This window comes from Taudactylus pleione, unplaced genomic scaffold (assembly GCF_031769625.1).
Source record: "Taudactylus pleione unplaced genomic scaffold, aTauple2 ptg000889l, whole genome shotgun sequence".
Taxonomy (NCBI): Eukaryota; Metazoa; Chordata; class Amphibia; order Anura; family Myobatrachidae; genus Taudactylus; species Taudactylus pleione.
Window position 1 is genome coordinate 673485 of NW_028285290.1, and position 27081 is coordinate 700565.

General features: G+C 44.2%; 1 protein-coding gene across 1 annotated transcript in view; it reads right to left on the reverse strand.

Annotated features, from left to right (window-relative positions):
• The window catches only part of LRRC52 (leucine rich repeat containing 52), a 153917-nt gene extending 132211 nt beyond the window's left edge, over positions 1–21706 (reverse strand). The window contains exon 1 of the mRNA XM_088459056.1: positions 21058–21706. Coding sequence (XP_088315182.1) covers positions 21058–21706 — 649 coding nt within the window. The remainder of the gene's footprint in view (positions 1–21057) is intronic.
• Between the last annotated feature and the right edge of the window lie 5375 nt (positions 21707–27081).

Genomic DNA, 27081 nt, shown 5'->3' on the forward strand with positions numbered 1-27081 from the left:
GAGGTTTGCAGCACACGTGAGATCACCAGAAAGTATGCGCATTAGTCTACTGACACTGCCTATCCAGAAATTAGGACATCTTTCCAGAGTCCAGATTGTCAGCAATCTTGGATGTTTAGTAACCATATGCCCATCTAAGGGTGTCCAGCCACGTTAGTTGTAGAGAATTATATATATATATATATATATATATATATATATATATATATATATAAAGTCCAGTATTAGTCCACACTCACGTCTGAAAATCCAATTGCTGGGGTAGCCACCCAAATGGGATCACCTGTATCCCTGCATACAAAAAATGAACAAAGGGGGTGCACTCACCAGTCTTCTAAAATGAGTTTTTATTTCATCTTTTTAAAATAATTTTACAGCATCATAGTAAAGCTCCGACATTTCGGTCCTAGCCATGGACCTTTGTCAAGGTACAATTCCAAGTAGTACTTTGCATCAATATATACCTGAGTCCAATTAAGAGACTCCTCCCTCACAATCATGTGAGTACAAACAATACAAACATATAGAGACATGAAGACATCATTTCTAATTGTGCAATAATGCCAATCCAAGACTAACACTAAAAAATGAAAAGTAATTAAAAAAACATGTTAACAGACACATATACAAAAGCAAACCTTACAGGTATAATCGAGCTGCATCCCCCGCTAGCGTGCGTGTCAACTCCCCAAACTTCCTGCCAAGTGGAACGGAAGCCGGTACCATTTCCTGTCAAGTGGCACGCAAGCTAATACAGCAGTCATGACAACCGCTGTTAATGCTTCCTGCACTTCATCTGTCGATGCTAGCGCCCGGAGCAATCAAATCACAAAGTAATGTACAAGAACACTAGGGACCCGGTGACGCAGACAAACAAGTATACGTCACCATATAACCCATTAATTTAAATGAAGATGTAACTAACAGAGTTTTCATATATTGACTCATCAAGCTAATATCAATCGGGCAGTCGACATGCACGTCCTTCAAAAAGACGCAGCCTGTAAGCAAACCAATGATAAACACCTCCTCATAGATAATATAATGATAGGGCAACGTCTATCCATCTGGATTGAATTACATATGCCTAAATTATAATGTATACAAAAACATGGTTTGTCAACATGTGTGTCGACATTTTTTAAAAAAAATTCAATTATAAACATAACCAAATTTAGACACATTAAATAATTAAAAATAAATAACAAATAAACAAACTCCATAGAAAACCCACATTGCCACAACACTCGAAAAGACAAAAAATAAAAAATCAAATAAAAATATATCATTACAAAATCTGATGATGCACCCCCACTTGAGATCCAAAATACTTTAATCCAAAAACATCCCAAGGTGTATAGCTTCTTTAAGGCCGCGAGGGTGGACCGTATCCAATTTATGTATCCACATCGCTTCTCTCTGGAGCAAGAGTTTGGCCCGATCGCCTCCTCTCTTGGGTGGAGGCACCCAATCGATAATCATGCATCTCAAAGTTGTTAAAGCATGCTGTGTTTCAAGGAAATGTCTTGCTACAGGTTTATCAGAAGAACCATTAACAAGCGCGGCTCTAATAGAGGATCGATGGTTGGCCATCCTCTCACGAAGTGGACGTATCGTCTTGCCAACATAGACCAGAGAGCATGGGCACACCAATAAGTAAACCACATGGTCGGAGGTACAGGTGACTCGATGTCGAATGTAGATCTTGGTACCTGTGTGTGGGTGATGAAAAAATTGACCCACCATCATACTCCTGCATGTAATACAATTTACGCATCAAAAGCATCCTGGCTTCACTTGGTTCATCCAAGTTTGAACAGCCACAGCCTTTGTTCTATCAGGACGCATTAGTCTGTCCTTTAAATTCTGGCCACGCTTGAAGCTCATCAATGGTCGTTTAGGTATACAATTTTTTAAAACAGGATCTGTAGCAATAATATCCCAGTGCTTAACCACTGCATTACGGACAATCGAACCAGCAGAGTCAAATGTTGTAGTAATTACAAAAGGATCCTCAATTTTAGATCGCTTTTTCGCATTATAACCTTCACAAAAAATCTTTTTGGCCTTTTGTAAACATATATTCAAATTTTTCAAGTTATATCCTCTTTCAAAGAAACGTTGTCGCATCTCACCAATCTGGACATCTGCCATCTCAGGATCAGAATTGTTCCGAAAAACTCGTAAGAATTGTGAAATTGGCAAATTTCTCTTAAGAGCAACTGGATGATGACTTTTGTAGTTTAAAAGCGTATTACGGTCGGTGGGTTTCCTATAGAGTTTGTAGCCATAGCCAGCATCAGTGACAAAAATAGTAATGTCAAAAAAATTAATTTTGACACTATCATAAGTCATGGTAAATCGTATTGGCGAATCTAGGTGATTAAGACATTCCAACATTTTCAATAAAGAATCCTCAGAATCCTTCCAGATCAAAATAATATCATCGATAAATCGACGGTAAAAACCGATACTATCTCCAAACGGCGGAATCAGGTAATTTTTTCATACGAATCCATATAGATGTTTGCATAGGCTGGCGTGATATTACTGCCCATCGCCGTCCCCGCCGTCTGGAGATAGTATCGGTCACCGTATCGAAAATAATTACATGTTAACATCATCTCCAATAACTCCATTAGAAACTCAATGGGTGGAGATCCCACATGTGTATTCAAGAGAGCCATCCTAACTGCCATCATTCCCTCCGTGTGGGGAATCACAGTATACAACGATGATACATCGAGACTGGCCAAAAAACCATTATGTATTAAAGGTAAAGACCTCAATTTAGTAATCAGATCTTGTGTATCCCTAAGGTAGCTGTCAGTCCTAATGACACATTTCTGGAGAAAGCTGTCAAGATACTGGGCAATTGGAGAAAACAAAGAATTGCGTGCCAAAATTATCGGATGTCCAGGCAGATGATCAAGGGATTTATGGATCTTGGGCAGTAAATACAAAATCGGACATATCGGATATTCCGTTGTCAAAAAGCCAAAAACAGCTTCATTAATCCAACCATTCTTTAACGCACCATCCAAGACCAAATCCAATCTGTTTTCAAAACCCACTATCGGGTCACCAGTTAACAATCGATAAGTACCAGTATCTGACAACTGTCTCCTTACTTCAGCGTCATAATCAGTAGTGTTAAGCACAACCACTGCCCCGCCTTTATCCGCTGTTCTAATCGTAATTTGCTCATTTTTACTGAGATCGCGTAAAGCGATTCTTTCAGCTAAAGGCAGATTGTGTCTCACTCTTTGTTGTACTCTGAGAGATTCTTGTATACTTTGATCCAATAACCTAGAAAACGTTTTAATGCTAGGGTTTTGCGATGGTGGATCGAACGTGCTCTTCCTTTTAAATACATTACATTGTGTACTAGTATTCTCATTAAATCTCTCCTTCAATCTTAATTTCCGGTTCATTTTATATTTGTCAATACTCCACCTAAAATCGTATGATAGGTGGTGGGGACAAACGATAAACCCTTCGATAGAAGGTTCATCTCATCTATATTCAATTTATAAGAAGACAAATTTATGACCGAATTTTTTGCGTTTTTGTCGGTTTTCTCCCTCCCTTTGTATTTGCCCCGCCTCGGGTGGGGCCTTCTGCGTTTAAAGCAATGTCAAACTGGGAGCGAGTATTAACCCGTGGTAAGGGTGGTTTAGTGTTGGTTTGCGTGTCAGAGGAATCCCTATCAGAGGAAGTATAGCTATCAAGTTGAAAATGGGGATTTCTCGATCTTATATTTCTAAATCTATAGGTCTGGTTATCAGTACCTGTCAACCATCGATAGACACGATGTTCCTGATAGTCCCTACTAACTTTTTCAACTTTTTAAAAAAAAAATGTCGACACACATGTTGACAAACCATGTTTTTGTATACATTATAATTTAGGCATATGTAATTCAATCCAGATGGATAGACGTTGCCCTAGCATTATATTATCTATGAGGAGGTGTTTATCATTGGTTTGCTTACAGGCTGCATCTTTTTGATGGGCGTGCATGTCGACTGCCCGATTGATATTAGCTTAATGAGTCAATATATGAAAACTCTGTTAGTTACATCTTCATTTAAATTAATGGGTTATATGGTGACGTATACTTGTTTGTCTGCGTCACCGGGTCCCTAGTGTTCTTGTATATTACTTTGTGATTTGATTGCTCCGGGCGCTAGCATCGACAGATGAAGTGCAGGAAGCATTAACAGCGGTTGTCATGACTGCTGTATTAGCTTGCGTGCCACTTGACAGGAAATGGTACCGGCTTCCGTTCCACTTGGCAGGAAGTTTGGGGAGTTGACACGCACGCTAGTGGGGGATGCAGCTCGATTATACCTGTAAGGTTTGTTTTTGTATATGTGTCTGTTAACATGTTTTTTTAATTACTTTTCATTTTTTAGTGTTAGTCTTGGATTGGCATTATTGCACAATTAGAAATGATGTCTTCATGTCTCTATATGTTTGTATTGTTTGTACTCACATGATTGTGAGGGAGGAGTCTCTTAATTGGACTCAGGTATATATTGATGCAAAGTACTACTTGGAATTGTACCTTGCCAAAGGTCCATGGCTAGGACCGAAACGTCGGAGCTTTACTATGATGCTGTAAAATTATTTTAAAAAGATGAAATAAAAACTCATTTTAGAAGACTGGTGAGTGCACCCCCTTTGTTCATTTTTTATATATATATATATATATATATATATATATTAGGGATGTGCAGGCTCGGATAGGTTCGAGTTTGCACGTGGAGTTCGGATTTTTCCCTCCAAAAAAACGGAACTCAGAACGAGGCAAAACGTCATCTTACATGGACGAACATCATCATTCCTGGACAAAAGACCAGGAATGATGATGTTCGTCCATGTAAGATGACGTTTTGCCTCGTTCTGAGTTCCGTTTTTTTGGAGGGAAAAATCCGAACTCCACGTGCAAACTCGAACCTATCCGAGCCTGCACATCCCTAATATATATATATACACAGTCAGGTGCATAAATATTGGGACATTTACAGTATTTTCATATTTTGGCCTCTATTCACCACCACAATGGCTTTGAAATGAAACAAACAAGATGTGTTTTAACTGCAGACTTTCAGATTTAATTTGAGGGTGATTACATCCAAATCTGGTGAACGGTGTAGGAATTACAACAGTTTCTATATGTGCCTCCCACTTTTTAAGGAGCCAAAAGTAATGGGACAAACTAAACAATGATAAATCTAACTTTCACTTTTTAATACTTTGTTGCAAATCCTTTGCAGGCAATTACAGCCTGAAGTCTAGAATGCATAGACATCACCAGATGCTGGGTTTCATCCCTGACGATGCTCTGTCAGGCCTCTACTGCAAATGTCTTCAGTTCCTGCTTGTTCTTGGGGCATTTTCCCTTCAGTTTTGTCTTCATCAAGTGAAATGCATGCTCAATCAGATTCAGGCCAGGGGAATGACTTGGCCATTGCATAACATTCCACTTTTTAGCCTTAAAAAACTCTTTGGTTGCTTTTGCAGTATGCTTCGGGTCATTGTCCATCTGCACTGTGAAGCGCCGTCCAATGAGTTCTGAAGCATTTGACTGAATATGAGCATATAATATTGCCCGAAACACTTCAGAATTCATTCTGCTGCTTTTGTCAGCAGTCACATCATCAATAAATACAAGGGAAACAGTTCCATTGGCAGCCATACATGCCCACGCCATGACACTACCACCACCATGCTTCACTGATGAGGTGGTATGTTTTGGTTCATGAGCAGTTCCTTTCCTTCTCCATACTCTTCTCTTCCCATCACTCTGGTACAAGTTGATCTTTGTCTCATCTGTCCATAGGATGTTGTTCCAGAACTGTAATGGCTTTTTTAGATGTTATTTGGCAAACTCTAATCTGGTCTTCCTGTTTTTGTGGCTCACCAATGGTTTACATCTTGTGGTGAACCCTCTATATTCACTCTTGTGAAGTCTTCTCGTGATTGTTGACTTACATATACACCTACCTCCTGGAGAGTGTTCTTGATTTGGCAAACTGTTGTGAAGGGGTTTTTCTTCACCAGGGAAATAATTCTTCTGTCATCCACCACAGTTGTTTTCCGTGGTCTTCCAGGTCTTTTGGTGTTGCTGAGCTCTCCGATGCGTTCTTTCTTTTTAAGAATGTTCCAAACATTTGATTTGGCCACACCTAATATTTTTGCTATCTCTCTGATGGGTTTGTTTTGATTTTTCAGCCTAATGATGGGCTTGCTTCACTGATAGTGACAGCTCTTTGGATCTCATATTGAGAGTCGACAGCAACTGATTCCAAATGCAAATGTCACACCTAGAATCAACTCCAGACCTTTTACCTATAACGAGGAAATAGCCCACACCTGTCCATGAAATAGCTTTTGAGTTGATAGTCCCATTACTTTTGGCCCCTTAAAAAGTGGGAGGCACATATAGAAACCGTTGTAATTCCTACACCGTTCACCTGATTTGGATGTAATTACCCTCAAATTAACTCTGAAAGTCTGCAGTTAAAGCACATCTTGTTTGTTTCATTTCAAAGCCATTGTGGTGGTGAATAGAGGCCAAAATATGAAAATTCTGTCAATGTCCCAATATTTATGCACCTTACTGTATATATATATATATATATATATATTTATATATATGTATAGTCCAACTTGTACAAATGATTGTAATCCAAGATTAACAATAGATTTACTTGTAAATAATCATACTAGCATATTAGATATTGCAGAATGTCTGCAATTTCAGTCACAGTGCGAATTCGGGAGACTGAAAACTCCAAGTTGGTTTTCCTTAAAGCTAATTGCCACTTACTGCTTAGGTACCAGCAAATTGCAGGCTTTTAAATTTGGTCCTATGTTTGGGTTATGTGTCTTTAAGGATTACTGACAGCACCAGTCTACTTGATATTAACATTGTGTATCAGGGAGAAACTGAACATAGTGATTCAGATACAATATAAACCACAGTACATAACATTATTCACCCAGCAGATATTGGCATATTACATTAAGTACATTTTAAACCAAATACATCATACTCTAAAGCTGCGTACATACGTTCAGATAAAGTGAAGTGATAAGGATCTTATCGTTATCGTTCAAATCGTTCACTTTAATGCCCCTGCAAACGACCAAACGATGGTCGATGCCGGTGCACAAATGGTCGTTATCGCTCATCGTCCGTCGCCCGGGCAAACTGGCATACATGGTCGATTTCGACCATGTTAGCCTGTTTACTATAGGGACCTGCGATCGCTAATTGCGGGTCATTATAGTTTAATGCTTGTGTTGGATGTTCGATAATGATCATCCAACACATGCAGAAGGATCAGATCAGTGGCGTAACCCGCGGTGGCTTGGAAGCGCCGGGTAGCTTGGGGGCGACGGGGGCAGTGGTTACACCACTGCAACTGTGAGCGCTGGCCACTGAAGTGATCGGAGGCTAAGGAAGCCTCCGATCACTTCAGAGGCCAGCGTTCCCAGTAATGCAGTGCGTGGGTGATGTCATGACGTCACCCGCAACCTTGGGAACCTGCGAGACCCCGTCTGCTGGATCTATTTAGATCCAGTCGCGTTGCAGCGGGAGAGACAGCCCGGATGACAGCGCGCGGAGTCAGGTAAGTACGGGGGGGGGGAGAGGTTGGAGAGGTCACAACTACAGCGGGCACCACTTGAGGAGCACAACTACAGCGGGCACTACTAAAAGGGGCACAACTACAGGGGGCACTACTAAAAGGGGCACAACTGCAGAGGGCACTACTAGAAGGGGCACTACTTGAAGGGGCACAACTACAGGGGCACTACTAAAAGGGGCACAACTATGGAGGCACTACTAAAAGGGGCACAACTACAGAGGACACTACTAAAAGGGGCATAACTACAGGGGTCACTTCTAAAATGGGCACAACTACAGGGGGCACTACTAAAATGGGGACAACTACAGGGGACACAACTACAGGGAGCACTACTTGAAGGGGCACAACTACAGGAGGCACTGCATATGGGCACAACTACAGGGGGCACTAATTTAATGGGCACAATTACAGGGGGCCCTGCATAATGGGCACTACTATAGGGGGCATTGTATAAGTGGCACTATTACAAGGGGCACTGCATAAGGGGTACTAGTATAGGGGGCTTTGCATATGGGGCACAACTACAGGGGGCACTACTTTAATGGGCACAACCACAGGGGGCCCTGCATAATGGGCACTACTACAGGGGGCATTGCATAAGGGGCACTATTACAGGGGGCATTGCGTAAGGGGCACTAGTATAGGGGGCATTGCATTTTGGGGCACAACTACAGGGGGCTCTGTATAAGGGGCACTAACTTGATACACGCAGTTTACAGGTTATAAACTATGTTCCCAATAATCTGGTTCTACACGGACATAAAAACTGTGCAACCTGTCTTGAGCAGAGGTGACAGACTGGCAGGAGCAGAGAGGAGGGTTGGTGAAGTAGATCTATCAGGGTGGGATGTAATGGGCATTACTATTTGGCATTACTGTGTAGCATAATGTGTAAGGGGCATTACTGTGTGGCATAATGTGTTGTATTTGGCATTACTGTATGGCGTAATGTGTTGCATGTGGCATTACAGTGTGGCATAATGTGAAATAGGGGCATTACAGCATGGCATAAATTTGTTATAAGGGCATTACTGTATGTCATTATGTGTTATACATGGCATTATTGTGTGGCATGTGTAAGGGGCATTGCTGTATGGCAGAATTTGCTGTAAGGGGCGTTCCGGTGTGGCACACTGTGTTATAAGTGGCATTTCTTAGTGTGTCATAATGTGTAAGGCACGTTGCTGTATCATGTAACCACACATCTTAAACGTCATCTTTGGGTGTGTTTGATCTTTGGGTGGGGGTGGGGGGCACCTGAAACTTTTTTGGCTTGGGGGAGCAAAATTTATAGTTACGCCACTGGATCAGATAACGATCGTTATGGTTATCTGAACGTAGTGCAGTCGTCCCGCATGTGCGCACCTTAAGTTGTGTTCTCCCCAGAAATTTTTCAGCCGGGTGGCATCAAGAAGTAGCCGGGTGGGGGCCGGGTGGGGCCTTTGCAATTATTTGCGAGCTGGGAAAAAGGGTATCTCCCTTACCATTCCAGCCCGACAGGTCTCAGGCTGCTCCCCCACTGGCTCTCAGTCAAAAGTGCCCATTATACAGTGCCCCCTGTAGTTATCCCCATATGCAGTGCCCCCTGTATTTATGCCCTTTATACAGTGCCCCCTGTAGTTTTCCCCTTTATACATTGCCCACTGCAGTTTTCCCCTTTATACAATGCCCCTTGTAGTTTTCCCCTTTATGCATTGCCCACGTAGTTTTGCTTTGCCCTTATGCAGTGCCCCCAGGCTGAAGTAGTGCCTCTATGTAGTGCTCCCAGACTGGTCCCTTATGTAGTACCCCCAGGCTTAAATAATGCCCCCCAGACTGGCCCCTTATGCAGTGCCCCAGGCTTAGTGTCCCTTACGCAGTGCCCGCAGGCTGGCCCCTTATACAGTGCCCCCAGGTTTAAATAGTGTCCCTTATGTAATGCCCCCGGGCTGGTCCATTATGCAGTGCCCCCAGGCTTAAATAGTGTCCCTTGTGCAGTGCCCCCAGGCTTAAATAGTGTCCTTTATGCAGTGCCCCAGGCTGGTCCCTTAATGCAGTGGCCCCAGGATGGTCCCTTATGCAGAGCCCCCAGGCTTAATTAGTTTCCCTTATGCGGTGCCCCCAGACTGGTCCTGGTCCCAGCCCCAGCCCAGAACTTACCTTAACTTGCTTGCCGCTCAAGCTCCCACTCCCGCTGCCTCGCTCTGACTAGATCTAACTAGATCCAGCAGGCACGCAGGCCAGGCTCCTCACGTCATGGGTGACGTCACCCGCGCACTGCATCACTGGGAATGTTTGCCTCTGAAGCGATCAGAGGCTTCTTTAGCCTTCGGTCACTTCAGAGGCCAGCGTTCCACAGCAGGGGTCGGCGGGGGAAAGTGCCAGGCGGTTGCCTGTTTCAGCCGGGCAATACGCCCGCAGAAAACAGCCTGGGGAGAACACTGCTTAAGTATGCCCAAGTGGATCACTTTACATTGCAGAGGCTGAGAGTTACTTTTAGGAGATAAGAGAGTTACTTTATGCCAATACCAGGGTAACATTGTACAATATGGAGATAATGGACTAAAAGGGGAGATAAGTCCGTGTGTGATGGTATAAAGGACTGATTTCGAGATTTACACTAATGCAATTGCAGCTGTTATCTCTTACAGACCTCAATAGCAAAAATATGCTAATGTCTCCAAAAGCTTACCCCGAGCATAGGGGCGTCCACTGCTGACATCTCTTATCATCCGACGACGTGCAACAGTGTAAACATCAGTAACATCGATGCAGATCAGGTAGTCACGCAGCTTGTAAATCAACCAACCATGTAAGTGAAGTCTGACCTACCTCCAACACTGCAGCTCTCCTGACACACTGAGAACTCTAATTAAGCGAAGGAGATCGAAATGGTTAATTTATGCACGCTCATGAAACCCTCGTTTGATCCCGTCTGCGTTTTTGTAACGAACCTCCGTTTTTGTAACGAACCTCCCCCTGCTACCTCCCCCAAATCCTGACTACCTGTCACTGAACTTGTGGGCAAATCCTATGGGCGAGTGTAATCGCAATGCATTTGCTGCACGAGCGCAGTGCGCCCTTCACGTATGTGCACTGACTAGCAATCACTCAATCTCTGTAAATATCGGCATTGCATACATCTCAGAATCAGGCCCAAAGTGTGGAGTATCAGGCGAGAGCCTACTCACACTTTGGGCTGCAGATAGGGCCTGATTAAGATCTGGACGCAATGCTGATATTTGCGTATATTGAGCGATTGTTTACCAGTGCGAATGTGTATAAGCTGCACTGTGTACACGCAGCGATATCACTTACACAGTGGATTCACTCCAAAAGTGAGTGACAGGTAGTCAGTGTTTGTGGTAGGTAACGGAGGGTTGTTAGAAAAACGCAGACGTGTCGGACCATTTAAACACTATTTTCTGGGCAGCCATAAATCAGCCACTGTGTTCTTACTCACAGCAGGAGAGCCATCTGTGTGTCTGGAGACCTGCTGGCTGCCTGATCTGCGCTCGATGTTTCCGGTTGCATGACTGATGCATGTGAGATGCTGTCAGTGGATGTCTATAAGCACTGGATGGAGAGTGAGTCATTAGCATATGTTCGCAATTGCAATCTGTGAGAGTGTTCGCAGGTACCATGATTGCATGACAAATCGTATAGTGTGTACCCAGCTTAAAAATAAAGAGCAGATGTGTGGATTTCTGGGATAAAGGTTGCAGCTTGGACAAACCTGCATAAATGAATATTGCTCCCAAGTCTTACAGCCAGAGTTAATAATGGAGTGTTCAATGGACATTTAAGTGTCTACTGTACGGTCAGTAGTTTTCCATGCCCTGAAGAAGAGAGTGTTACTCTTCAAACGCGTTGGAAACAGCTCCGACACAAATAACCTAAAAGACTTTCCCTGAAAATTATGATATTCTCACAATGTTTGGAGGGTCTAGAATAGGGGTGGGCAATAAGCGGCCCTCCAGGTGTTGTTGAACTACAAATCCCAGCATGCATTGCAAGATTTATAGCATGGCCAAATAGCAAAACTGTGGGCATGCTGGGATGTTTAATTTTACAACATCTGGGGGGCCACTTATTGCCAACCCCTAGTCTAGAACCTTCTAATTGGAACATCACTGAGCATGGAAACTGCATTGTTCTGGTAAATAGTCTATTCTTTGGCTAATTGTTCATGTTTATTGCCATATTATGATGCATGAGTGTTACTCCATGGCCCCTGCTTCATATGTGTGGTTGACCTACTAAGTCAGTGGTCAGGGAACAGGGGTAAATTACCCCACATGGGGTAAAAATGAAATTCCTGGGGGTAATGGATGGACAGCCATGTATGCATAGGAATCATTCTATAATATAGAATGATTCATATGCATGCCCGACTGTGCCACAGGGAGGCTCTAAGCTGAGATGTTATTACCAACAGGCGCCTGGCTCCTTCCCTGCAGCGCCGTGTTAGCCGGAGGCTGAAGTTCTCTTCTGAACTCCAGCTTCTGGCTTTCTCCATGCACACTATGGGACAGATGTCATGACGTCTCTCCCATAGTTCCAAGGAGCAGCTGAGCGGACAGGACGGCGGCGGATATAGGAGCAGGGATTAAGGTAAGTGGGTTTTTTTGTACAAGCGGCACTACATGGGTATTATATGGGGGCACTACTACAGGGGCATTATATGGGGGCACTACTACAGGGACACTATATGGGGGCACTACTACAGGGACATTATATGGGGCACTACTACAGGGGCATAACTATGGGGGCACTACTACAGGGGCATTATATGGGGCACTACTACAGTGGCATAACTATGGGGGCACTACTACAGGGTCATTATATGGGGGCACTAATACAGGGGCATAACTATGGGGGCACTGCTACAGTGGCATAACTATGGGGGCACTACTACAGGGGAATTACTATGGGGGCACTACTATATGATTTCCTTCCTTTCAAATCAAGGGGGTAACGTCAGCGTATCTAAATATATTTTGGGGTAAAAGGAAAAAAAGTTCCCTGACCCCTGTACTAAGTGGACTGAATATAATTTTCATACTTTTATCAATGTATTATCACAACCTGATATTATATTCTCTTGTGTTTCATGAACCTAAGGACCTCATTCAGACCCGCTCGCAAGCGCTATGCACTCGCAAGCGGGTTGATGGTTGTGCATCGAATGCGCAAGCCCCGTCTTGAGTGAGAAATTCACTAGCTCCGGGGCTCACTACAAATGGGGTGGCTGTCGATGTTGATCAACAGCTCGCCCCGTTTTGTAGGCGGGGTGGGGGGAGGTGGCTGGACAAATGGAGGCATTCCTGAAGGCATTCCAGAGATGTCAGTAGTGAGCTTCCAGCTCTATTAGAGCTGGAAGCTCACTGGGGCTTGCGGCAGACGAGACCCTACCACAAGGGTCTCGTCACAAGCCCAATGGTCGAGACCATCACAACCATCACCTAGACGCTCGCAAAAGCTGTGGGTGGTCACCCACAGCTTACAGAGCGGTCAGGAGGCCAGCTTTAAAAAAAAAGCATCCGCCCTCATTCAGAGCGAGCGCTCGCTTTTTGTGAGCGGCTCTGAATGAGGTCCTAAGTGCGACTAGAGAGCATTTATACACATCCCAAAGGAAGTTTTATTTAATTTTTTTTTCACCCTGCCTTCTATACATTTTCCATCTATCTGATTCAGCACCACTTTTGGCATAACTATTTATTACCCGCATTCGTCCCTGGTTTACTGTGGGTGAACCATTAGAGTGTGCCAAGGCAGTGGTCTCTCCCCGGAAACGCTAATTGGGTTTCACTACCTTTCACACTTGAATGCACAGTTAAGAAAAAAACATATATTGCTTCACAATTCAAAATGCACTTTAGTAATTATAAACAAATCACTTTTGCTATGTATTTCACATATAAAACAACATGTGCACTCGCTGGAAAAACAATACCTCAAACATTACTACATATATTAACTTTATTACCATAGTATAAGTATGTCAGGACTGCGACTATTTCAGTACATAAAGATAGACAAGTTCTATTGTGGTCGTTGGAGGAGCTATCCTGCTTGCTGGCATGCTTCTCATTCAGGGGATAGAATGTTAAAGTGATCATCTGTTTCCCAGGTGTCGTCAGGTTGTGGGATTCCAAGATTGCTAATTATTTCAACCCTGATTCCATTTGGGTCACATGTTCTGAAACTTCCTATGGATCACAGACCTTTAGTATAAAGCCTGTTACTAACTGTGTCTCAGTGTCTGTGCAACGTTGCTTTCAGGTCTTTTCTTGGACTCCTGCCAGATTCCCACTGTGCCTGTGGATTGCTGTGGACTTTGTTGTATTCCAGATGAACTTCTGATGTCAGTCACCCGCTGCAGTACAGGGCCCAGCATTCCTATTGCCTAAGTATTGCTTATTGCTCTATCACTACAGTTTCACCATTTTGCTGCACTATTTACTTTGCTTGTTGTCTTTCCATTCCTGTGAATATTGAACTCATCCTTGTTACAGTTGTCAACTGCACCATTACCGTGTCATCTCTGCATCACGGGCTCAACCCCGCTCCGAACCCTAGCCACACTACAGGGCTCAACCCTGCTACAATCTTCTCTGCATCTCGTGGCTCAACCACGCCACAATCTTCACTGCATTACGGGGCTCAACCACACTACAATGTTCTCCGCATCACGGGGCTCAACCCTGCTACAATCCTCTCTGCATCACGGGGCTCAACCCCACTCTGAACTCTAGCCATGCCGCAGGGCTCAACCCTGTCCTGGAATCTCATCGCCTTACAGGGCTTAACACTGCTCTTACTTCACTACCCCACAAGGCTCAAGTTTGCTTCATCTCTCACTGCACTGCAGAGCTCGGCCCTGTCCCGGAATTATATTATTCTGCAGGTCCCACTCTGCTCTGGATTTCCATTACTACAGAGTTCTACCCTGGCAAAGGTTCTCAATGTCATCCAGAGGTGTTAGCCTCATTGTGGACTCGGGGTTCCCTACCACGTTAGTTCTTATATGTTAAAGATATATATATATATTTGGGGATTTTCTCCTATACTTATTATTGCATATGTGAACCTCTGTGCTGTTTGAGACTTTATTTGAGACCTTGCTGATTTATAATTCTTTTGTGAATAAATTCTATTTTACTTTTATCCTGTGCTACTGAGTTTCATGGAGAGGTCATTCCTAAGACCACCCCAGTTTATTGTGCCTAGTAGGCCTGCCTCCCTCCAGGAGTCTCAAGTCTCAGCAGCCATGACAAAGTAGGTGTATGGGTAGGCTTGCCATAAATCCCTTTAATCCAAGACACCTATGATTTACACAGGTTCTACAGTTTATTTAAACCAGGTAATATCCAAGCTTGAATTTAACCAATTTGTGTAATTCATGTGTGTCCTGGATTATCACTATGATCTGTGCAGGCTTCATTAGGTTAAAATGTCAAAAAAGGGTTAAAAATATATATTTTTTAAAATACGGGGGTCCCCTCCAAATCGGTAACCAGCCCCAGACCTCTCAGCCTGGGCTTGTACTGAAAATAGGGAGACCCGTGACTCGTGGCATGCCACCTTGAAACTTCACCACGCCCCCTTTGTGAGAGCACGGCTAAGGCGGCCGGACTGCCAGGGCTGATCTACAACCCCAGTCCATCCCTGTCTTCATTCCATGTAGGCATCCAATGGTCTTCATAAAATAATTTAAAAAAAACATTACCCCACGGACATGCACTGTATAGAGTGTGTACAATGCCACCCCAAACAAACGGGGACACTGTCATAGAACTTAATAGGGAAGCGCTGATTGGCTAAAAGCGGACAAATGCTATGGCAGTGTCCTCTATCAGTCAATAAGCACTTCCACATTAATTTCTTTGACAGTAGTGTAATGTTCAATTTTTTATTTTATCAAGACCATTGGATGCTCACATGGAATCAAGAGGAAGTCAGCCAAGGATTTGCTAAGTATGCCATTTTTTGGATTGCATGGTTTTTTTAATTAAAATAAAGGATTACCACAGTGTTGTGGTTATTTTAATATTTTTTTTACCTGCAGACTACAGGTGCCAGCAGGCCTTTAATATCCAGGGATGCTGGCACTTGTTGTTCCACAAGTGCCTATATGACAAGGCTGGTTGCCTGGAACTTGTAGTCCGCCTGTATCTGAGCAGCAGTCACTGCAGTCTCCTTTGCCTGGGGGGAGCGATCACACTGATCGTGCCCGCCTGGCTTTACACCAGGCTGAGGGGCTCACAGTGCCCCTCTTCCCAATGCGTAGTGCTGCTATGTGTGGCTGCACATTCTTTTTATCCCAATCCTGCGATTAGGCCATGCCCCTTCTCCCGGTGCCGGCCTGGCTCTCTACGCCCCTGCTTTTAGCTCCCAATCCACTCCAGCATTAAAGGTTTTGAACGTTACCATACAAATATTATGTAGCGACACATAGCAAAACTCACTCCTAATTGAATTTAACATAAAATGGGTGTGTCTGCATGTCAACAGTAAAGTATTTCTTGACAAATCAGGCAGAATTTACTAAGCAGTGGCTTCTGTAAGCCCCTGCTTCCTGGTAGGTTGCAGGTGAATATTTTAAATGGCACTTGGAGTCAGTGTAAAGCACGCCGGGCATTACATTGACTCCAGGTGCCGTTTTAAATATGTACCCAGGGGCGTATCTACCCATTGGCCAGGATGGCACTCGCCAGGGGCGCCGACCAAAGGGGGGGCGCCGCCCGGCAGTGCCACCAGTAGCCAAGGGGTGGACAAGTCCCCCGGGCCCCACAAGTGTAGGGCAGACCACAGTGAGAGCGGTCTGCCCTACACAGTTTACAAACAGACAGCCGCCAGCAGCGGCTGTGTGTTTGTAATAGCAGCCAGCTAATGAGAGTCAGACAGACTCTCATTAGCTGCTGTGTCGTCCGCGGAGGGAGCCGGCTGGAGCTCATTAATGAGCTCCGTCTTCCGGCTCCCCCCCGCAGCATGTGACGGGAGAGACGTCATATGTCATGACGTCTCTCCCATGCAGGAGAAGAACGTCCGAGACTCGGATAGCGGCGGTCGCGTCTGGAGCGGGGACCAGGTAAGTTGAACTTTTTTTTGTTCTTTGTGTTTTTGTGTAAGCCTGGCACGTGGCACTGAAATAGGGGGTGTCCGCTACTGGGGGCACTTTATGGGGGGGTGCCCACTACTGTATTGGGGTGGCCACTACTGGGAGCACTGTATAGGGGTGGCCACTACTGGGGGCAATTTGGGGGGGTGGCCACTACTGGGGGCACTATATAGGGGGGTCTACTACTGGGGGCACTGTATAGGGGATTACTACTGGGGACACTGTATAGGGGGGGCTACTACTGGGGGCAATGTTTAGGGTGGGCTACTACTGGGGGCACTGTATAGGGGAGACTACTACTGGGTACTATTACTGGGGGCACTTTATAGGGAGTACTACTACTGGGGGCACTGTATAGGGGGGCTACTACTGGGGGCAATGCAGCATAGGGGGGATTACTACTGGGGGCACTGTATAGGGGGGCTACTACTGGGGGCAATGCAGCATAGGGGGGATTACTACTGGGGGCACTGTATAGGGGCTACTACTGGGGTAATGCAGCATAGGGGGTTTACTACTGGGGGATTACTACTAGGGGCACTGCATAAGGGGGGTAGGGGGGTGCCAGTACATTACATTGCCAGGGGCGCTTGGATCCCTAGATACACCCCTGTATGTACCTGCAACCCACTGGGAAGCAGAGGCTTACAGAAGCCGCTGCTTTGTAAATTCTGCCCATCCTCTTAAATGGACCAAATGAACAAGAGAATGGAGGGTCCAGGTGCAAGAATATACTTTGGGCCTCCCTATGCAGTGCCCCCAGTAGTGCCCCATATACATTGCCCTCAGCAGTGCCCCTTATACAGTACCCCCCAGTAGTGGTCCCCCTATGTAGTGCCCCCAGTAGTGGTCCCACTATGCAGTGCCCCCAGTAGTGCCCCTTATACAGTGCCCTCAGTAGTGCCCCTTATACAGTGCCCTCAGTAGTACCCCTTATACAGTGCCCATATACAGTCCCCCCAGTAGTGGTCCCCCTATGCAGTACCCCCAGTAGTGGTCGACACATTTTCTTTGTCCTCAATCTCACACCATTTCCTCTTAGTTAAGAGTGTTATATAAAGATCTGCATTTTAAAGTATCTGAACGGATATTATGTACTCTTTAGGATATTAGGTACTGTACTGTTTAGATAAAAAATAAACTTAAATGTCACCAACATATTGAATGTCCTGTACAGTACGTTTATGGAAATCCTTAGTGACTGCGAATATCCTTAAAGCTGAACAGGATTCACCTTCCTCCGCTCCTCACAGTGGCTGCCTGCGCCATCAGAAAGCCCTGGTTGTGAGCTCACTGCACCTACAGCCAGGACAGCTCTGGCTATAATCAATAGTGCCGGTGTGGGAGGAGAAAGAGGATTTGGCTGCATCACCCTGCACAGACAACGGCTGCCCATTCCATCATAAAGCCCAGGTTGTGGGCTTTGTGCCTGATTCCGACCCATTTGCTAGATGCGTACGCTCGCTCCCAGCGTATCCAAATTCGGCTAAGTGACGTCAAGGCAGGCGATCGCACAGCAAGGCATAAGCGCGCCCACTATATCTTCGCGTGCGATCGCGGTGTGTGTGCAGACACCCATCAGCGTGTCTTTAGACGCCCACTAGCGCACGTCATCTACAGGAAGTGTATGTAGCCATCGGTACATCGGGTTCCATCAGAAGTGAACCCAGCGCTTGAGGTTGGCTATACCCTACCGCAAGCACTGCGAGCACTTCAGTGTATAATTCAACCTGGTGATGTGTACTATGGCGCTGCCTGTTAATTATGTACGCCTCTGAAACGGCGTTGAGATTCTCAGGCACGCCTGCGTTTGCACCTCCACTCCTCCATTTCCAGTGGCCTGCCCCTGTTACCACCCACAAATGGCTTGACCTGTCACTCATTCAGCTGGGCTGTCTATGCTGAGCGAGCGAATGCTTACCGTTCGCTCGGACTAGTTCACGCACACGCACTGCGATGCATACGCATGCGCACATTGCAAAAAATCGCTCACTCCGAGCGATCGCTTACTAACGAACGGGTCTGAATAAGGCCCTCTGTACTTCGGCAACCAGGAAAACTTTGGATATATATGCACTAGTCGGGATGCCACTGTGTGAGAGGAGAGAGAAGATTCGGTTGCTTAATCTTGTACACACAAGTGAGCAGCTCCTACTTACCAGCACTCAAACATAGAGCTGGGATCATTGACGGCTTTTAAATCTATAAGTCCCAAAACCCATTTTGGTTTCATACTGTATACACTGTCAGCTGTTAGTGACTTGTTCACAATAAAGGGAAACTGGCCCTGATTCAGAGGCGGACGCTCTGACAGAGTGCTCGCTCTGAATCAGGGCCGGCCTTCTGAATTTTTAGAGCCGCCTCCTGTCCGCTCGTATAGCTGTGGGTGACCACCCACAGCTATTAACATTTTTAACATTTATTCATTAACACTTACTTATATAGTGCTAGCATATTCCATTGCAATTTACAATTGATTCCGATCTGTCCTCAATAACCTTTCCTCAAATCGTACCAAATAGCCCCATTTGGCATACCAGGAAAAATGCTACTAAGTTGTGCAATATGTCCTGTCACTCAGTATTTTACTGATTTTGCATCTGTTTGGCACTAAAATGCTACAAAAAGCACAAAGTACGAGAGCCCTGAACATCACTAGCGTTTTTCTGTGACACAGCAGTGTGTGACATAGATGCTAATCTGAGAAAAAGGCATGAAACCGGGGGCCAATATGACTAAGCCATGCCATGCTTATAAAAGTACAAATCCTAAGCACCCAGTAAATTACAATCATGTTTGTATGCAGCTGTGTTGCGATAAAGACATTATTCAGTGCAAGATGTAGGGTAAAAGTGCAAAAGATTTAAAGTTGAAACCCATGGAGCAGCGTCTAAGTCACGCAATGCGTTTCGCACCAAATAGAGCAAAATGATTAGGTAAATAAAAATACATCTACAGGCCTATGTGCTTTTCCATGCTGGTTTGCAATTACGCAAACACTCCCTTACTGTACTCAGTTCATGTTTGCACACCTGTAGGAGGAGCATATAACAAATCTGCATAGGTACATACTGTAGGTGTATTTATTTATATGTGCATGAACACTACTGATTTGTGTATTTTTCACTAGGGAAATAGGCATACAGTATACATCATGCAGCATCAGCCACATTGTTTTATAAAGAAGGTCTAGATTGGAGAAATTTAAGGCCCACAATAAAAAAAAATACAGTTTCCAAAAACAGCCAGCCAAGGATCAAGAACTACAGAAATGTAGAGACTTTGGGCGGGATGACACATCGCAATTTGAATGCAATGGATCCAGCCATTCATCACATGCATGCCGGCGTTAATTACGCCGGTATGCATGAAGAAAGATGCAAAGGACAATTCTCCTGAACAGAGCCGTCCTTTGCAAGTGAGCGGCTTCAGGTTTTAAGACCCAGAAGTCCCTCAGGCCTCTTTCTGTGCATGACCAGAAGGACGTGCGCTCCTCCGGAGGTGCTAAGAGGGATCCAACTAGATCCTTCCCAAGGGGGTGTCGTGAATAGAAGCCCACAGGCTTATCGCATTCTGGGGCTTGGTGCATATGAGAAATGCGGTCAAACCCCCGAAAATTGCATTTTGGTGCATCCCAACGGTAAATTCAACGTGCAGCCTTTTATTGCATTATTTGTAGTGTAGTGTTCTTAAGTATATTCTACCCTGATAAAAATCATGGAATTGGCAACGTGAAACGTGTTATTTCCTTTCCTAAATGTCATTTTTGCTGTACTGATAAGTGATAACTATAAAATGTGTATTGTAGAGGTTGAATAATATTTGAAGAGAATTAACTGATTTTTAATAAAAATTTCACTCATCATGTAGTTCTTCACTTTAAAGTGAATACAAATATTACTACTATAACTTGGTCTTATCCTATCATACATAAATCATTTGTACAATTATACGTTAAAGATAAAACCTGCTTCATTGAAATAAGCATTATAAGGTGTCTAGGTAAACACTTACAGATATGCATTCCATCATAACACAGGTGACATCAGTTATATTTTACAGAAGCAACATGGTTATTCTCAATATATAAGTTATGACTTTGCTCATCACCATTCAGGAAGCATTGTCCAGGATAAATCACATGTATACATGCAATGTTTGTATTTAGTTTTATGGTATATCACTGGCAGCAAAAGTGATATTCTTTTACATTTTCTTATGTATGGTAATGTATATATACACAAAAAGTGCAAACGTTACAAATGCCTCAGTTACCTTTCCCAAATGACTCACCTGTGAAGTAAATGTCACTTTCCATCACCCACTTGAGGAAGTCCTTCATAGAACAATAGCAGTGCCAGGGGTTGGAGCTGAGGCCTAGTGTGCGTAGGCTAGGCAGCTCGCTGACTGTAGTGACATCCAAGTAAGTCAGCGCTGTTCGACTGAGATCCAACTGTCGGAGACCTGTGTTGTTGGCAAATGCGTCTTTTTCAATCTCCTCCAAGATGGGATTGTCTGATAACTTTAATACAACCAGAGTTGTCAAAAGATAGAAAGTAGCAGCAGTGATCTTGGAAATGTTGTTGTAACTGAGGTCCAAGTACACTAATGGCACAGCAATAAAGGTGGCTTCCAGGGAATCTCCCAGAAAATTGTGGCTACAATCCAGGTACACCAAGTCAATTAAAATGTTGAGCTCAACTGAAGGCAGGTAAGTCAGATTGTTGTGAGTTAAGATCAACTGTCTGGTATCCATTGGTATACCAGTGGGAAATTCTTCAAGCTGTCCATCAGTGCAGTTTACTAGTAGATGCTCACAGCTGCATTCCTTTGGGCAGCAAATGCCACTTTCCAGCAGACCAACCCCTAGAATAAGAAAGAGAAATTTCTGACCAGCACACAGGCACCACTGATTGGGATTTCCTTTTTTATCCTTGAACATGGTGCGTCCTCTGCACACAAATAAGTAGTTGAACAGAATAGCAACTGGCTGAGCAGGGGTCAGCCCTATTTGAGCAGTCCCCTATGATAGCGATGGATAATAGGGCTGCAGTCATGTCAAGCAACATGCACACTTCCCTTACCATGTGTATTGATGTCTATTGTAACTATTCTCTGTTCTCTTATTCAGAGTGTCACGTTGCTCTCATTCTTGAGGTTTCATTGACAGCCTGTTTCCCTGCCTGGCTGTGAAAGTGCCGCTGTTTCCACAAAGCCTTTTTGAACTTGAAAGTGAAGCGGACGGTGACATAGCTGGCTCGGACACAGAAGAGGACACATCTCCCACAGTCACACTGCTTGTTGCCAGTCGACACCTTTGTGACGTCAGCAGCTTTTCCAAGGCAGCTCTGCTCCTGCTCATTGCAATGCTCATTGCTCAAGCAGAACAGTCCAAGTAGCTGACACTGGAATATGTGTGTTACCAGAGCACTTGCAGACATGAGCAAAGACCTTCATATATTATTGTAAATTATAATAGTAAAGAATAAGATAGTGATCTCTGCTTCTAGCAGAGAAGAAGATGGGGTCTCTCCAGTGTTTTCTCCTAGTATATTTTTCTTCTTGCATCTAATTTACAAACGGGCCTATTTGGCAGGATTTGAGCAAAAGTGTATGAGGACACATCTGTACGTACATTATGTGTAAGTCATGCTGCTGTACTTGTTACTGTGCACTGTGTAATGATGACTTATTTTTTTTATATACATTTATAATGATTTTCATTTACAAAAATAAAATTATCATGTTACAATTCTTGTTAAAAATATTATTAAACAAATACGATATGTAAATGAGCATGTTTGCCATTATTAACAAGGAACATACGTAGTTATTTATATTTATACACATCAATGATTATTTTTATATTTGCTTATTCATTCGTACATTCACAGAATAGAAGTAGTATGTAAGATCACACTGATAGTTTCTGTACACATAAAAATGCACATAAGTAAACAATGCAAAATAATGTTGCATAAATATGTTTTGCAGATGGATTATGAGATTATTTTTGTAGTGCACATTCTCTGAGCGCACACATCTGCAATTCAGTCTTGCTGAACTCAGTTATAACTCACTTGTAGCTGAATAGGCATAACTGGGTGGTAATGGTGTTCACCTGAAGGCTAAGTTGTGCAAGGTCATGTCGATGTTGTGTACAGGAAGATTTCAGACTCCACTCTTGCACCAGGTATAAGCAGGGACATTTCCAGAGAGGAGGGGACCCATGTGCAGTCTCTGTCCTCCCTCTCCGGAGGCTGGCTGTGTACTGAGCGCAGCGCTGCACCAATAGACTCTGGCCACTAGATGGCTCAGAGTCTACAGCGCATTTGCAGGTCTCCGGGAAAATGGCACCGCGACCTACTGGGAAAATGGCCACAGCGATTTTGACAGCACTGATACCGGTGCCGATGTGGGACTCCAGCAGCAGAGTTTTAAGTATTAAAAATATGGGTGCAGGGTGTGCGGTGTGGGCCACCCCTGGACCCAGGGGCCCGTGTGCCCCGCACACCCTGCACCCATTATAGAAACACCCCTTAGTATAAGGCTGGAGCAAGTATTTCCAACAGTAGATGAATAGGGGTGCTGCGTTCGCATAGATGCTTCAAAACTGTATATAGGGAATATCCGCATTTAGGGGCTAATTCACAGGCAGACGGTGGACACTATTCTGATTTTAACGCAGATGGATGATATTTTGAGGACTGTGAGTGCATCGGAGATGCAGTGTGTATGCTCTTCGATACTGATGTGACATCGGTCACAGTGCCCTGCTAGTCGCAGCCTGATTGACAGGCTGAAGGTGTTTTGGGGTGGCGATGGGAAGCATTACAGAAAATGAGGGCTTCGGGACCTACTGACAATTTCAGTAGCCGAGTCCTCTGATACAGTTTTCCTGGTCCCACCAGTGTAATTTTGACAGACATTCTCAGTAACCTGAGGCAAGATGTAATACACAGGGCCGTAACTAGGGTAGTGTGGCTGTCTGGGACTGTCAATTTTCTGTTTATTATCATTCTCACTTGTAGTTTCCTCTTATTTCATCCCCAGCATCTCCTGGCCTCCCCTATCTCTTCCCTGGCCCCTCCCCATGAGGCCGTTCCCCTATTTTGGGTGCATTATGCCACTATTTGAAAGATGGGGGGCGCCAATGCTCTTTCTGGCACAGGACACCAAAAAGTCTAGTTATGGCTCTGGTAATACAGATGTGTCCTGCTACATCTTTGCCGATCACACTAAAAATGTGCACACGCATTGGGCCATGCGATTACCCGCAGCAGCATACGCTACAGTGCTCACTGTGAATGCGCCATACATTCCTATGGCAGTGCGCGTGCGAATGCAGTGCATGTACCCGCTCGTGGGCACATGCAGCAGGACACATCTGTAGCTCATGATTTTGCAAAAAATGCGATCTTTGAGCCAACAACTCACATTTTGCAGAACTTGCAAATGTAATAGGATGTGGGTACCGTCCAAATCACATGTTTTTGGCCTCTATTAAATAGCACAAGGATAAAACTGCATCCTGATGTTTTTCCATAGAAATCAATTGAAACTGCATATATAATAGGGTGAGATTTTACACATCGCACACAAAACCTTACTAAAAATCACCGGAATAGATTTCAGACAGGTGATTTTAGGGGCAGAAATACTGAAATTGACACATCTGACACAAATTCACACAGGAGAATAACATAATCACCAATTACACCCCTATATATACCATTATATATACCCCAATTTCATCAATGACACCCGTGAGGGTGTTTGCAATGGCATTTGTGCAGTCAGGTTTGGAGGTGTCTGTTTGTGGCTTGGCACATTTGAAGGAGCTTCGAAGGAGGAGGTCGCGGAACCACCCACAGAACCAGGTCCCTATTCTACTCCGTGCTCCAAGTACGTACCATGCAAGGGTGGACATGGACTCCCTCCCTGATCAAGAGGTGGTTCTGCTTTTTAGGTTGAACCAAACAAACCTCTTGAACTTATATGAGCAGGTGAGAGATGATTTGGATCCTTTGGCTGGTAGCAACTATGCAGTGTCTGGGTTGCATAAATGAATATGTGCCCTGCACTTTTTGCCACATGCTCATTTCAGTCTCTGAACTGCTGGGTGTTGGGGATTATGCAAGCCACTTTATCAAGGCATTTAACTCAAGTGTTATGTACCATGCTGAAACTGTGGCGTACATATATCTAATTCCCAAGTTGTGATTCAGAGTGGCAGAACCTGAAGGTAGCTTTCTATAGGTTCTCAGCAATCCCTAATGTGCTGGGAGCCATAGATTGCACCCACATTGGGATATGAGCACTGCACTTGAGGGGGTATGTCTATCTAAATAGACATAGATACCACTTCCTCAATGTACAGGAGGTATGCAATGCTAACCTACATATTCTCAGTGTGGTTGCAGGTTACCCAGGGTCTTGCCATGATGCCTCTATCTTGTGCTACTCATCCCTTTGGGAGAGGTTCCAAGGAGGAGACATGCCAGAGGGATGCATAATTAGTAGGTAGCATTTGCTTCATTCAAAAATATTTTACAATGCCTATTCCATGTGTGTTTTGCACATTGACTGCACACTAAAATACAAGCATGTGCTTTTTGTATACCACACACTATGTAGCCCCAAATGTCCTAACTCTACTTGAGTGTTTGTGTTACCATATAGATTTGCACAAACTCATGTCAGTATATTGACTACAAATACCTTACAATAGAGCATGCTAATGTTGCTTTAAGTGAACCCTTAACCATGTGTGCTTCAATAGATGCTATTCTGCTAAGTGTATTTTTGCCCACACAAAAAAAAATTTCCCTCTCACTACCATAAATACTACAGGTGATTCCAGATATGGGTGTCAAACTTGGCTCGTGACTCCTCTGTTGAAACCACGTGGCCCTTCATAGCATCGGTACAACGATGTGCACATTGGCTTCCGCAATGTAATTGAGAGGACATTTGACATGCTCAAGAGCAGGTTCTGTTGATTGGACTGGTCAGCTGGCATCCCACTTTACGATCTCTGTAAAGTGAGGGAGATCATTCAGTCGTGCTGCATGCTCCATAACATTGCCCTCCTCCAAGGCCATGTGGACCTAGGAGACATTGCAGCAGTTGTGGAGGAGCCTGACTCTATAGCATCTGAGGGCATGGTTAATACACGGGGGGGAGGAGGTTCATCTGAGAATCATACACCAGTATTTCTCAGATAAGTGTTTGGTTTCAGAAATGGGGTGTAATGTGCAAAATTTAACACATTTCACTTTGAGTTGTGCACCATGTAAATTATTTCAAAACACAGGGTATTGAGGCCCACCCATGAGAAGTACTGGGTTCACTATCTAACTCATGCTGGGAAAATAGATGGTAAGTTATTGTACAATGCACACAACCTCCAGTATCTATATATATGTGTTTAAATATACATTAAGAGACCATAAATAACCATGTTAATGTGTATATTAAGTATATTGTAAATTGTATCAAATTATTAAAAGCAAATTACACACAGATGTGGGAAAAAATAGAATTTACTGTTTTTTTGCAAAAAAACAACAAAAAATGAATTTCTTAACAGCAAAATGTGTTGAAGTGGTACATTTTTGGGCCTGAACTTCCATGGCCCCTACCTAGGCCTTTAACTGTTCCTCCTTGTGTGTGCAGGCTGCATCGGGGGGGGGGGTTAGGTGACACAGTAATGGGGATAGACAGTACACTACTGGTGGTACAGATGGTGCATCCATACTGGGTCTTTGGCCTAAAAAATGTCTTTGCAGGGATGCTAGGGCATCAGTCTTGGCCTGAATGGCCGCAGTTTGTGCCCTGCTTGAGTTAGGTCGAACAGGCACGAGTCCAGATTATTGGCCATTCTTGCCTTCTGCTACTCTGCTGACATTTGCAATTTTTTTTTAGTTGGTGGCCCATACTGTTTAGCTGCAGGCCCAGCTCATACTGTTAAGGTGTTAGTCCACACTGTGTAGTTGCTGTGTTTGTGTATCCATAAAAGACACTTGGTTATCTCTGAAAGTGTCCAGAAAAAGGGCCAGCTCCCCAGCAAAAGGGGCACGATGGACTGTAGGCGCATCTGCTGGTGTGATATGCTGAGGTGTGTGCTGGGTTATCAGATGTGTGCTTTCTTCCTCAGGCTGCACAGGATCAACTGGCTTCAGGATTATCTCTTGCAGTTTTGGGGTGTCCTCGTATGACACTTGGCTCCGCAAAACATGACATGATGGGCCTGAATTTACAGCAAAAATGTATAAGTAACTAGACTTTACACATTGTTTAAAGACTGAGCACAAA